General features: G+C 32.7%; 1 protein-coding gene across 4 annotated transcripts in view; it reads right to left on the reverse strand.

The window, feature by feature from the left end:
- Positions 1 to 14,992, reverse strand: part of LRBA (LPS responsive beige-like anchor protein) — a 710,247-nt gene that overhangs the window by 202,173 nt on the left and 493,082 nt on the right. For all 4 annotated transcript variants that reach the window (XM_046655938.1, XM_046655936.1, XM_046655939.1 and 1 more), the window contains exons 41-42: positions 7,713 to 7,830; positions 6,329 to 6,431 (exon numbers count right to left, since the gene is read on the reverse strand). In XM_046655938.1, coding sequence (XP_046511894.1) covers positions 6,329 to 6,431; positions 7,713 to 7,830 — 221 coding nt within the window. The remainder of the gene's footprint in view (positions 1 to 6,328; positions 6,432 to 7,712; positions 7,831 to 14,992) is intronic.

Consider the following 14,992-nt stretch of genomic DNA (forward strand, 5'->3'; position numbering starts at 1 on the left):
CAGTAAAAATAAGTCACATACCCATGCCTTATAAAATTAGCCCTAACCCTCAACTCAGGGCAGCAGCAGGAGCTCTGACTGCCCATGGGTCCTGTTCCCATGCAGCAGCAGCAACAGCTCTTCACTGCCCATGGGTCCTGTCCCCATGCCTGCAGCTCTTCACTGCCCATGGGTCCTGTCCCCATGCTATTCCATACTATAAATAAAAGAGCACTATTGCCAGACCTTGAGAGTCCAAGAAATCTTTCTTTCGACTCCTTGGCTCACTGACCCCTCATCAACTTCCTATTTGACATTTCAGTCTGGACATCTTTCAGGGGTTTCAATTTCAATAGATCTGAAACTAAACTTCTCATTTTCTGTCCATATGCAAATTCCTCCCCACAATCCCAACCCTAACCACGGCGGAGATGGAGGGGAATATATACAACTACTCCTTCTCCAGCATTCCCAACCTCAGTAAATGCCACTGAACAGCTCAAGCTGAAACTTGGGGAGACACACTGGACACCTCTCTCTCTTATCATCCCCCAAATCTAACTAATCTCCAACTCACATAAATGATATTTTCTCAAAATCTGTAAACAAGGATGTCTCTCTTCAATGACACTATCACCATCACATATCACCTGGATCTCTAGAATAAGCTCCTAACTGTCTCCAAACTAACACCCTCTTCCTAAGATCACTAAGTTCCAAAGATGCTTGCCCTTCAACATTTCTTAAAACACGGAAGCTCGGTTTTGTTTCAAGGCCTTTGCATATGCTATTCCCTCTGTCAAAGGTTAACTGATTCTGTTCCTTCAAATCAAAACTTAAAAGTCACATAGGAAGACATTTCTGACCACCTTATCTAAAGCACCTCGTCTTCATCCACTAACCCCTATCACAACACCTTAATTATATCCTTCCTGTCACTTACGCGATTATTTATTTTGTTTACATATTTGTTTAAACATGTGTGGGCAAGATGATATCTATCTTGTACGTTGCTGGGTGACTGATAATAAGTGCTGAAGATCTATTAAAGGGACTGATTTAATGAATTAAGACTTTTAGCTTTCATTAACTGTGAGAAAACATTACAAAGAGTTCTCAAGTATGATAGATACTGGGTGATGAATAAAACTTTTCATAAATAAAGAGATAATCAGGAGAAAAAAAGATGTTTTTATTAAGATAAGAAAATCTACTATGCCATTCTGAGTTCCTTCTATCTGAACCCTGCAACTCCTCATTGAATTACAAAATTACCTAATCAAAATCCTTACTGGCATTGGAAAGCAACTATTGCTTATAAGCCAGAAAGGCCAATTTATGTGCCCTGTTTTCATAAAAGTTGTAATCTGTGGTAGTTTTAAAATAAGTCCACAAATTCTTTGATACCTTCTCCTCAGGAAGTGGAGCTTGATTCCCCTACCCTGGAGCCTGGGCTGTGTTTAAAGACTCACTTGTAACAAATACAAGGCAGCAGAAATGATGGAATGTGACTATAACGCGGAGGTCATAAAAAGACATTGGGGCTTCTGCCTAATTCTCTTGGGTCATTTGCTCTAGGGCAAGCCAGCTCCAAGGTCCTGTAGATATTCAAGCAGTCTATGGAGAGGCAGACATGGTAAGGAACTGAGTCCTGCTGCCAAGAGGCATGTAAGTCTTCCAGCCCCAGGATGACTGTAGCTTCTATTAACATCTTGACTGTTGTTTGTGTATTCTATTTTAATTGCATTTGTAATAAAATATTATCTGAAGAAAATGAAGTAAACACTAATCAAAAACAGCTCAAATCAGTACAAAATTAGGTACGCTAAAAGTAAACTGTAAGATTCTACGGCTAACATGTTTCGATCAATAGAAAAATCCCAGCGTTCACTCTCTCCCCAGTCCTTCAATTAGTTAACTAAATTGTATTGATGACAAGTCGATACCTAATATGAAAGAAAATAATTAATGATGGTGCTAAACTGACCAGCACACAGGAAAGATATGCGTACCCCTACACTCTCCCAATTCCCTATACCATGAGACATATGTTGGCATTTTAACATTCCTCTCAGGTAGCTATTAAGTTACTTTAACCAATATAAATACTGATTATTAAGTTCATATGTATACAAAAATTAATATTTGAATTCTGATTTACCAGAGGTTAAAGATAAAAGTTTTTAATTAAATATATTTTGGTTACTAAATCCTTAACATATGGATTTGACATTTATACTAATAAAGAAAAAAATTACAAGAAATATGATGTAATAAAGCAAAGTCTAATCATTTTTATCAAAGTGATGAACAATTTTAATCTGATTTATCATACACATTAAGCAATAATAGTGCATACGTAAATGAGTATGCATAAACACTTTTGTAATTTAGATATTTTAAATGTAGTTTATTATTTAATGTTTATTGAGATAAAAATTTAACATAATAACATTTACCAAACTTAAGTGCACAGTTTAATAAAGTTTAAATATACATATTTCTGTAACCACCATCACAGTCAAGACACATTCCAAAAAGTTCCCTTGTATCCCTTTGCAGCCAATTCCTTTGTCCCAATCCCTGGACCCTGTCAACCAATGATCTGCTTTCTGTCACTATACTGTTTTGCTTTTTCAATAATTTCATATAAATAGAATCATATCCCATGGCTATGATGTAAGTAGTCCACGGTGCCTAATTTCCTTTACTTAGCATAATGCTTTTGAGATTCATCTATGTTCTTGCATGTATCAGTAGTCAATTTTTTTTCATTTCTGAGTAGTATTTCATTGTGTGGATGCAGATCAACCTGTTTATCCATTTACAGTTGATGGATGTCAGAAACATTTCCAGTTTGGGACTATTATGAATAACACTGCTATTAATATTTGCTTAAAAGTGGATGTGTGTATGTCTATTTTTATTATTCTTAATAAACACCTAGGAGTGAAATTAATAGGACATAAATTAAGTAGATATTTAACTTTATAAGAAGACTGGCAAATTGTATTCCAAAGTGACTATACTAATTTGCATTCCTACTAGCATGGTTCAAGAGTTCCTGTTTACATTCTTTATCTTTTTCTGTTTTTGAAAATCAGGTTTATTGAAGAATAGTTTACATAGCATAAAATTCATCCTTTTTAGGTGTACAAGTTTTGCGAAACAAATACAGTTGTGTAATACACAATAATCAACGTATGCAATATTTCCATGATATCAAAGGTATCCTCCTTTATAATTAATCCCCCTTTCTTGACCCACAGCCCCTTGCTACCAGTGATCTGATTTCTGTTCAAATAGTTTTGTTTTTTCCAAAATGTCATATAAACGGAATCATATAGTATGCAATCTTTTGCGTTGGCTTCTTACACCTAGCATAATACTTTTAAAATTCATCCATGTTGTTCCATGTATCAATAGTTCTTTCTTTTTTATCACTGAGTAGTATATTCTAGTGTATGGACATATCACAACTTGTTGATTCACTAATTGATGATCATCTTGACTATTTCCAATTATTTTATAATTATGAATATAGCTGCTACAAATATTCATGAATAGATCATTGCATGAATATAATTTTTCCATTTCTCTCGGGTAAATGCCTTCAAATGAGACTGTTGGGATGTATGATATGTGTATGGTTAATTTCATATGAAACTATTTCCAAAGTAGCCATATCACTTTACTTTCCCATCAGCAACCTGTGAAGTTCCAATTACTCTGCATCCTTACTAGCTCTTGGTATTGTCAGTTTTTAAAAAGTCATTCTAATCGGTGTCCTATGGGATCACACTGTGGTTTTAATGGGCGTTTCTCAGATGACTAATGATGTTCGGCATCTTTTCATGTGTTTGCTACTTGTATCTATTTTTTGTTGACGTGTCTATTCAAATCTTCTGATTATATTGTTAACCAGGTTGTTTGTCTTGTTATTAACGTTAGTTTCTTATATATCCTGGATATGAGTCCTCCATCACAAATGAGTTGTGCAAATATTTTAACTGAATCTGTAGTAATTCCTTTTATTTTCTTAAGAGTGTCTTTCAAAAGCAAATGTTTTTAACTTTGAAGGCCAATTAATGAATTTTTTTTGAGTCTTATCTAAGAAATCTTTGCCTAACGAGAACACAACAATTTTTCTCCTACATTTTCTTTAGGAAGTTTAACTTTTAGCACTTATGTTTAGGTTATGTTACTTTTTCTTTTTCTATGTTAAATTTTGAGTTAATCTGTAGGTGAGGAAAGGTGTGAGTTATTTTGTGTTTGTGCATGCATATCCAATTGTTGACCACCATTTGTTGAAAAAACTATCTTTCCACATGGACATATCTTGATGCATTTGTTGAAAATTAAACTGGCCATTTATGTGTGTGTCTGTTTCTGGACACTATTCTAGTCTACTGATCTATAAGTCTACTTTACACAAATACCAAACTATACTAATCGATGTAACTTTATATTAAGTTTTGAAATCAGTCAGTAAAAGTCCTCCAATTTTGGGGCTGGCCCCGTGGCCGAGTGGTTAAGTTCGCATGCTCCGCTGCAGGCGGTCCAGTGTTTCGTTGGTTCGAATCCTGGCCGGGGACATGGCACTGCTCATCAGACCACGCTGAGGCAGCGTCCCACATGCCACAACTAGAAGAACCCACAACGAAGAATACACAACTATGTACCGGGGGGCTTTGGGGAGAAAAAGGAAAAAATAAAATCTTTAAAAAAAAAAACGAAAAGTCCTCCAATTTTGTTTTTCTTTTTCAAAATTGTTTTAGCTATTCTAGATATTTATATTTCCACTTAAATTTTAGAATCAGCTTGTCAATTTCTCCAAAAGAACCTAGAAGATTTTGGATAGGGGTGCTTTGAACCTATAGATCAATTTTGGAGAGAACTGATATCTTAATAATATTGAGTCTTCCAGTTCCTGAATATGGTATCGTACAACTTTCCATTTTTAGGTTTCTTTAATTTCCCTAAATAGTGTTTTATAGCTTTCAATCAACAAATCTTATAAATATATTTTCAGATTTATCTATAGGTATTTAATTTTTTGATACTATTTAAATAGTACTTTTAGTTTCAATTTCCAATCATTCATTGGTAGTGTACAGGAATAAAATTCAATCTTGTCTATTGACTCTGTAAGCTAAAAAATAAGTAAACTCATTTATTAATTCTAATGGTATTTTTTTTTTCCTGTAGATTCCTTGGGAATTTGCACATAAACAGTCATGTACATCTACTAATAAAGACAGCTTTATTTCTTACTTTCCAATCAAGACGGTCTGCAGTTTCCTATTCTGGTAAGGCCTTTATGTGGATTTGGAATTCAGGTGATGCTAGTGTCATAGACTTTGGAAATTTATCCTTCTTTTCTATCTTCTGTAAGATCTGCCTAGAAATGGTATTATTTCTTCATTAAACATTTCATAGAATTTGCCGATAAAACTATTTGATCTATGAACTTTATGTTAGAGGTCTATTAGAAAATCTTTAACTACAAATTTAATTTCCTCTGTAGAGCTATTATTATTAAGATTATCCATTTCTTCATTGTAGTGTATTCAGTGTATTCATTCACTGATAGTTTGTGTCTTTCAAGGAATCTGTCCATTCACATCAGTTGTCTAATTAAGTAGCATAAATTTCTTCATAATGTTTCCTTATTTCCCTTTTAATAATCTGTATGATCTATAGTGATGCCCCCTCTTTCATTCTTGATATTGGCAATTTGTGCCTTCGTTTTTTAATTTTTTTTTTTGAGGAAGATTAGCCCTGAGCTAACATCTGCTGCCAATCATCCTCTTTTTTTTGCTGAGGAAGACTGGCCCTGAGCTACCATCCGTGCCCATCTTCCTCTACTTTATATGTGGGACACCTACCACAGCATGGCTTGACAAGTGGTGCCATGTCTGCACCCAGGATCCAAAACCAGTGAATCCTGGGCCACCAAAGCAGAAGGTGCACACTTAACCACTGCACCACCAGGCCAGCCCCTGTGCCTTCTTTCTTTTGCTTCATCAGTCTTGTATAGATATTACATTTATTAATCTTTCCAGAGAAACAATTTTTCAGTGCATTGATTTTCTTTTCTTGCTTTTGTTTTCCTTTTCATTGATGCTCTGCCTTTATGATTGTTTTCTTTTTTCAGCTTACTTTGGTTTACATTTGCTCAACTTCTTCTAGTTTTTTCACACAGAAGTTCAGTTGAACCAAAATAAAACAATACACTAATAATCATCATTTACTATGAAACATAAAACACAAAGTCATGCACTTCAAAACAAGTAGAACAAATATTAATGCAGATTATTTTCCACATTTTTCTCATATAAAATAGTACCTGGTTTGAGGCAATCCAAAACTGGTTCCAATACCAACACGAGGTAGATAGTTAACAACTTTCTTTACTGTTGCAGGGTCTGGGAAGTTGAACATTACAGCAACTATGAAAAATATTTTATAAAAATTAGAACATAATATGATTTCCTTTCTGGAAAACTGACTTCTTGGTCCTGTAAAATATTTGCTCCTGGTTCAGGTATCTATTAAATACAATTCTTACCATATTACTTTTATTACAGCATTTATCAAGGTTTAGGATTAGCATGCCAGAGGTGAAATTCATTTTACTTATAAACTCCTTTACCATAGTGAGTGCCTTCTGTAAATACTGTCAAAAGTTCTAACAATTGCTTTTACATTAATGTGACATGAAGTTGAGATTACCTAGCTACAACTCTGAAGTTACAAAATGGAATTTTGGCAAGTTAAATATATACCTATGAATTTCTATTAGGAACTAATTAAAAATTTAAGTGTATATAGTTAACAATCTAACACCAGAAAGCCTAAAGTTGTAGCTACTAACCTGTCAGTTATGTTTATTTCCAATGATGACCAGTTTAAAAAATATTCTCTTTACAATGTCTATATGTTTATACTTTATATGTATTCCCTAAAGCACACTATTTTTTATAAAGGGGAAAAAATGTGTGCATGGAATGTATATTATTATGTGCAGATTTTTTAAATGGCAACTTGTAGATTATAGAAAGAGAAAATAAGAAAATTTCAACCTACACATACAACTCCTATATACAAGGAGCAGGTAAAGTAAGTCACTAGGTTTTATACATTCTCCCTCCTATGTCTCCAATTGTACCCATCGATGCTTTTCCTTCAAGTTCACCTTGTCTCCCATTCTTGTCTTAATGAATTTCACCAAGTTACATTCTAAACCCACAAATTGAATTTAAGTTCTTTCAAGAATGATGTAATACAAAGCAACCAGGACAGTTTAGTACCATTTTCTGATGGCTCCTTTATAAGTGGCAATAGATCAGACAAAAGATAAATAAATGTATGAATCATTTGATTACCCTCTCACCTCTCCAAATGCGGCCACCTTCCAGGAGTTTAAGCATCAGTGCAATGTTGAGGATATCAAAATTCCACAACTTATTAAATGGTTAGTTATTCCACATATTTATAAAGGTTTTCACCAATTTGTAATATGACCAGAAAAATAAAACTACTACAAATAATTCCAAGAATGACCAAGGAGGGAAAAACCATGAAGATGCACTTAGTTCAAAAAGAGGTCAGTAGGACAGAAGGTGGACTATAAAATACTATCTAAATGGAAACAATATGGCATGTTTAAAAATGAAATCTTAAAGAGATGGAGGTTAGCTTTGTAACAATATACTTCTGCGGCATATTACCTCTGTTTGCCATAAAGATCTCCAGGGCTGTACTTTGCAAAAGATAACGACGAGAAAAGATTGATCTTATCTCTGTGAACAGCCATTTTCCATGCAGCCCTTCTGTATAGGCCAGAATCTAGTTGAGGAAAAAAACAATCCCAAGTAAGTAACAATAGTAGAAATTTCTTTTTTGTTTTTTTTTCCCCTCCAATTAAAACAGAAAATACTCTATTAAGAAAAATAATTTCTAAGAATAGAATGAACAGTTATTGAAACAATTTGGAGGGAGACTAAGAAAATAGATTGCAATTTGTGGGAAAAAAGCTTAAATGAAAAAGCAGAGTAAAATTGTAAAACATCTGTTTATAAATATACTTGGGGACTTTCTAAAGCAATGATGTTACCTATTTCTTTTTAGGAAATACATATTGCATTATTTATTGATTCATTTTTGAGTCATATTATGGCAAGTAAAGTTTTAGGTAAAACCTTAAAAAGGCAGACTTCAAAAAAATATCATACATGCTTACAGATCACATATACAACTCAGGCTCATATAATATGATTGTAATGTACACAAAAGTATTTTTTATATACTTTAAAAAACATATTTAAGTTCATAAATTTAAAAAATCATACTTTTAAGGTCACTGTTAAGACAACGGTCACTCACTCAGAAAGCATGAAGACTCAGTGTATAAGAGGTTAAGTATCATTTTGTCAGCTAGGCTAAACAGAAACCTGCAAATGAACTCAGCATAATCTCTCTATGGAGTAGGTGGTTTCCAGAGTAACTTGTTACGATTCTTGTCAACCCATGTGACAGATGCAGTAGTTTAGAATGCTTTGCTAACTCAAAGTAATCCTGTCTTTAGTCCTCAACCAGCTCGTTGCTTTGTTTTTTAAAAAGTTCATTTGAAAAGCTTAATCATTAAGGTGTTAAAGGGAAACCAGATTTGGAATTTCCCTACACCAGTACTTCACATAATATTAATTAAAAAGATGATATGTATCTGCTATCAAAACCTGATGAAAATCCATGAAAGCAAATTAAGTCAAAAAATTAAGATATATCTCTCAAAAGTAACTGGCACTAAAAAATACAAATAAAATAACATTTGATTATGATACTGTATTGTAGGGACAAAGATGGGATAAGCAAAGAGAAAAAACAATGAATAGTAAGAATAGTTCCTACACAAACTTTGTTCTTTTCTCATTTCCATTTTTCTAGATCTTAACTACAAACAAATCTATATTGCTCAATGTACCCTTATTTAATTCACTAAGTAAGTATTTAGATTTTTCTACAGAAATGTTGCTACATCTGGCACCAGAGGACCTAAAAATGAAAGAATGGGTACAACTCTAAGGCTCAGTGTTTTTTGAAAAACAGAACAAAAATTCAAAGGACCAAACACTTTCAGTTTTAAAATTTGTGATAGAAATGAAAAGTTCTCATCACAAGAAAAATAATAGAATTAGTGATAGAGAAATCCTACCAACTTTTTTATACAACCAATACCTGTGTAAGTAAGATCAAGAGAAAGGGACAGGAAAAGAGAGGATAAAAATATGACTATTACCCTCGAGATTTTTTTTTAAAGCAGAGGTTGCCTGTATCCCTTTTTTCTCACCACCAGTACAAGTCTCCAGAGTCTGCAGTGTCCTCCTACTTGGTCTCTCTCCTTCTAGTCTTACCTCTAGAGTCTAGTACGACGACAGGAGCCAAAGAAAATTTTTTTTTAAAATATAAATCGGATCACATCACTTGTATATTTAATACCACCCAGTGGCTTCATGTTACAGGTATAATAAACTCTGAAGCCATTTATAATTGTCTATACAGCCTGACATCTGGGATTCTCTGACAAGCCCAATTCATTCTTCCTCAGGGCCTTTATCCTTGTTTTCTCCTCTGCTTGGAATGTTCTCCTTCCAAATCTTTGGGCTCACTCTCACATTTAGATTTCTGCTCAAATGCCTCCTCAGAGAAGCCACAGGATCTAAACCCCACTTCCTCCATTACCACCTCATCCCACCCAAATTCATCAGATTTCCTCCATAACACTTATCACTACCTGAAATTAGAGTATTTGCTTGTTTTTCTATTGCCTCTATTCAGCACTAGAATACCAGAATCTAAATTCTATTAGAGCAAAGACATTGAATACATTCTATTTCCATTTTCTAAAACAATGTCTGATACAAAGTAGATCAATGAATCAATGAATGGCAACCTAAGTGCCATATATGGTCCAAATTCATTTTGTTTGGGTCATATGATATTTTAAAATTTCAAGTAGTTGAAAATACTTGAGAAAATGGATATTTACATAAATATTCAGATTTCTGTTTCTTAGGAAAAACTGGAGTGTCTGTCAAATCTAGACCTATATGCCACATGGTAACAACTGGTATGCACTCTCCATTTTGGCAGTTGGCACTCATTCACTCACTTAGCATTGTTTGCGCAGTTTCCATGGCATTTGAGTTTGCCACCCAGGATTTCTCAAATAATAGAGAATCCAATATATGTTCTGTAACATATACAGTCCACTATATCCAACTATTTATAGAGAAAATGAGGCCCAGACAAGTTAAATACTTAATACAAAGTCCCTTGGGAAGTTAGTGGCAGAGCATGGCCTACACTGAGGCTTTCTAATCCAAAAGTCCAGAGCTTCCATATATATCTCACATTGTCACAGTTCTAAAAAAGAGTTGAAATGTTTGTTAAACCAGAACTCAACTCATCAGAAACTTTAATGAACTACATTTGTTTTCCTTCACTTGGGTTATAGGTGAAAGAAGAAAACAAACAACAAAGGAACCTTTAAGTTCTGTGATATACTAAGACTACTATACACTGATCTGAAAATTCTACCTTTTATATCTATAGAGCTATATAATAAGACCTGTTGCTCACAATGATGACATCAATCATTGCAAGATTTAATTAAAGATTTAATTATGTTCTAGGATAAACCAATTATCAGAAGAAATAAGTACAGTCATGCACCTCACAACAACATTGTGGTCAATGATGCACATATGACAGTACCATAAGATTAGTACCAGGTAGCCTAGGTGTGTAATAGGCTATCCCGTCTGGCTTGGTGTAAATGCACTTTATGATGTTTGCACAATGACAAAACTGCGTAATTATGCATTTCTCAGAATGCAATCCTGGCATTGTGACACATGACTGTATGCTAAAATATTGTTACAGTATTTTTAATGTACTGCAATAGTTATCCAATTAATCAAAAAATTCAGTCTATATCCCATTCCTTTAAGCAGTATGGTTATTTAAAAGTCTACTTAAAATTCAGCAAGTAGTATGCTCCTTTAAAATTTCTTTTATTACCAAATGTCAAACATAGTCAAAACTACAGAAAATGACATAAGCCCCATGTACCTACCATTCAATCTTATAAAACCCTAAAATTTTGCCACATTATTGCATATATTTTTAAAATTAATAAAACATTACAGTGTTGAAATTCCCATTAATAACCCTTCCTGATCCCATTTTCCTCTTTCATCAGAGCTAATAACTATCTTTATTTTGAGGTTTATCATTCCCATGTAAGCATTTACGCCATTAGTTCATATACATCCATAAATAATACCCAGATTATTTTTGTATGTTTTCAAACCTGATATAAATGGTGTGCTACTGGAATGTATGACAGAGTGCTTTCAAAGTTAAATATAAGCAGGACTAGTGATGTCTTAAAACTCAGAGAAAGAGAAACAGGAGGAGAGACAAAAAATTGTTAAAAATTGCCAAAGGTATCAAAAATTAAAATCTTACACAAAAAAACTAACCTGTCTTTTAAAAAAAATAGCAAATGAAATTCTATACTTACGGTCAAGGTAGTTAGGGTTTAAAATAGAAACAAAGAATCTCTTAACTAACAGAATTAGTGGCTGAAATTGATATACTAACATTTCTTTAAAGTATTTATTAGGAAAAGGTGTCAGTACTGAAAAGCAGCTGAGGCCGAGCTAAGCAAGAGGTTTATTTCTTATTGGAATAGTATACTCCTGGTCCGAGGCTTCACTTCAAAGTCTCTAGAGTTCAATTAAAACTGGATTAGGTAGAAGCAGACCCTTCTTTGGGACTTTCTGTTCACTGAAACTCTACATACACTGACAGCACCCTAGACAGAGGTCTAGCCCTCCAATGAATCAGTTGCTATGGAAACTGTATCATTACCATTGCTCTGCAGTTATGACCCCAAGTCTAGAACAGCTTGAAAGCTTAAGCCCACAGGATTCTCTCTGAATGTTTACCACGTTGTTTTAATATTGGTGCTATTATTACTAGTGAATGCAACTTTCATTTTTAATAATTCGTTTCAACAAAGATGGTTTATTAGTTAAATGGTGAGATATGGGAGTCAGAGAGGAAAGAAATAAATCAGTATTTAATTATTTATATATATAAATACATACATATATACACACATACATATATATAAGTACATATATACTATTTCTTTATATTAAAAAAAAGTATCTTCTTTAAAATTTTTATCTCAAAATTGTGCCTTCTGAAAAAGGATATATGTTCCCCAAATAACAAACACATTTCTTTCTTCTACCTTTCAAATAACACACTATGAACACAGGAAAACTTTTTCACCCTGTTGCATTTATTAACTTGAAAGTAAAGCATTTTTCACTTTCCCTTTAACCATTAATTTTGAAAAGTGTATAAATTTATCTAAATAAAACTTTCTTTTGTTTTCTCATCCTCATGAAAGAACAAAAATATAAACCTGCATTTATTGCCCAACTGCATGATAGTCTTATTTACTGAATTTCAGGCCTTTTTAAAACGTAGATTTAAAATAGTCTCCAGAAAATAAAGTCATATTTGTTTTACTTAAGAAAAAAGGTTTTGTTTTAAAAACTACAAAAACTACCCTCAATAAATTTAATTTTAAAATTCTTTTTAAGGGAAAAATACTAAAAGGTGATAAAATGTGTTACCTCAAAAATAAGAAATGTTTACACGGGAGTATGCATATATATAATCAACAAAAGATGTTTTTAAAAATACTATTTTTAACGTTTAAAACTAGGATTTCATATTTTAGTTCCAAATATTCGCCAATTTTTGAAGAGGTTTTACTCTTTCAGACAATTCTGTATTAATTTCTGAAGAATTTGATAATAAAAGTAAAATTAGATAATATATGTCAACAATAGTACTTAAAATTTCACAACAAAACCATTTCCAAACTATATAAATATATTTAACATCAAGAAAAATGTTTTAAACTTAGTATACTAAATGCAAACTAACTATGCCGTCAATTAAGCAATGACAACACTGGTAGGCAAGTCTAGAAAAATATTCATATCCCATTTTCATGGAACATAATTTTAAATTAGTCAGAAAGATTATACTTTAATATGAAAAAACAGTAAATATTTGAAACATATTTTAAGTGAAAACACATATTGAAAAATATTCTAATATCAACTCACCACTAAATATACGTGCAAATATGTTTTATTGACAATATTTGAAATTTTAACTAACTAGTTGAAAGTAATTTTAATTAAGTATTTTACAGTTGTAACACTCTATTATTAACATAGTTTTTGGATTTTGCTGCAAACGATGTTCTCTGAAACTTAATGTCAAAGCATAGCACTTAATTTATTCAAATAATACTGAATTCTAATTGGTTTAAGGATTTACTTTATCACCAATCATATAACTCTTAGCTTTAAGTTTTCAAAGATACATTATTAAAATTAAACACAGAGGTCTTTCTAAAAAATGACATATAATTGACTCTGGTAGAAACTTCAAGATGGTAATTTTGTTATTAACTATGTATCTATGCATACATAGAATGTCCTCAAATTTTGAAAAGAACAGAACAATGATAACAAAAATATGAAAGTTATGAATATGAAAGAAAATTACCTTTTAAATTAGTTATGAGTTATTTAAATTTTTTCCATCTATATAGTAAATTTCCTCCTTCTGCTTACTGGTGCTACAATGCAGTACAGTATTCTCCTTAGCATTTTCATGGGTGACAAATTCAATTAAACATATTCATTACTCTAATGTTCTACTTGGCAGTTTAGTCAGTATGAAAAATTTAAAATATATAAATAAAATGCTATGTGACCTCTGTATTGATTGGGCTAAAATGGTTTTAGCCTGGGTGTGGAGGATGGGGCAGCTGGGAGGGGCAAGAAGGGAGCATACAAACACATACACTCTTATGTTTTCTCTTCCAATTACTGAGGGAGATGATAAAACCACAGCAAATGATGTATCAGCTCATTTTATCTTATCGCTTTGGGGCTAGGTGACAATGAAGTTCATATTTCACTGGCTCCCATTGAAGATTGTGAAAATTACTTGCCCTCATGACCTGAAATTTCACTAGAAGACAGAAATTTCTCTTCTGCAAAGTAATGCAATTTTTCAGATGTCAACCTTTAGCCCAGCTTTAAAAATTAATTTCATTTATATTAACCAATGATATTGATATTTTCACAGAAGGCTCTTTGATACATGAAGCACTGACTGGCAAATTGATGTTGCTTGAGATGGGTAAAACTATTTTATTTTAAGCTGCTATGGCAGATTTATGGCAAAGTGAAATTCCCATTTCATAATTTAATATTTGTGCTGGAGTGATGCACCTCTAAGCCCTTGGCCTGTAAATAATTCAGTGTTTAGTTGGTTCTGTTTTATTTTCAATATTCTTCGGGTTAAAAATAATTTGCATTCTAAATGATGTATCATAAAAGCCATCTCTTATGGAGCTAACATTTAATATATATCTTAATAAATCAAAAGCCAAATGTGGTAATGAAGAAGCAGAACAAAGCAGATATTTATCCACCATCCAACTAATTTCTAAGTTAGTTTTCCTTTAATTTAAGCTGTATTTCAGTCTGATTTTTCTGAGAGAAGATAAGAATTGAAAATATACCACAAAAGGATATTAAGGAACAATATTAAGGAACAGGAATGTATCTTACTTTATTTTTCATAGCTGCACACGTGGTAAAAGCTAGGTACTACATTTTCAGTAAAACAGTAGAATAAACTTAAGTACTCAAATTAAAAGAGAGATATTTGGCTTTGCAGGTACCTTTTAAGACAAAACATAATATAAACAAAGCTGCAGTGTCAATTTTATCATGAACAGGGAGTGAAAATGTTCCATTTGATTTTAATATGATATAGAAATTACCCTGTATCTGTACCCCCCAAAATTTCAATATTTTGGAGTACTAAAAATGCTACT

Source organism: Equus quagga, chromosome 3 (assembly GCF_021613505.1).
Source record: "Equus quagga isolate Etosha38 chromosome 3, UCLA_HA_Equagga_1.0, whole genome shotgun sequence".
In the NCBI taxonomy this organism is placed as follows: domain Eukaryota; kingdom Metazoa; phylum Chordata; class Mammalia; order Perissodactyla; family Equidae; genus Equus; species Equus quagga.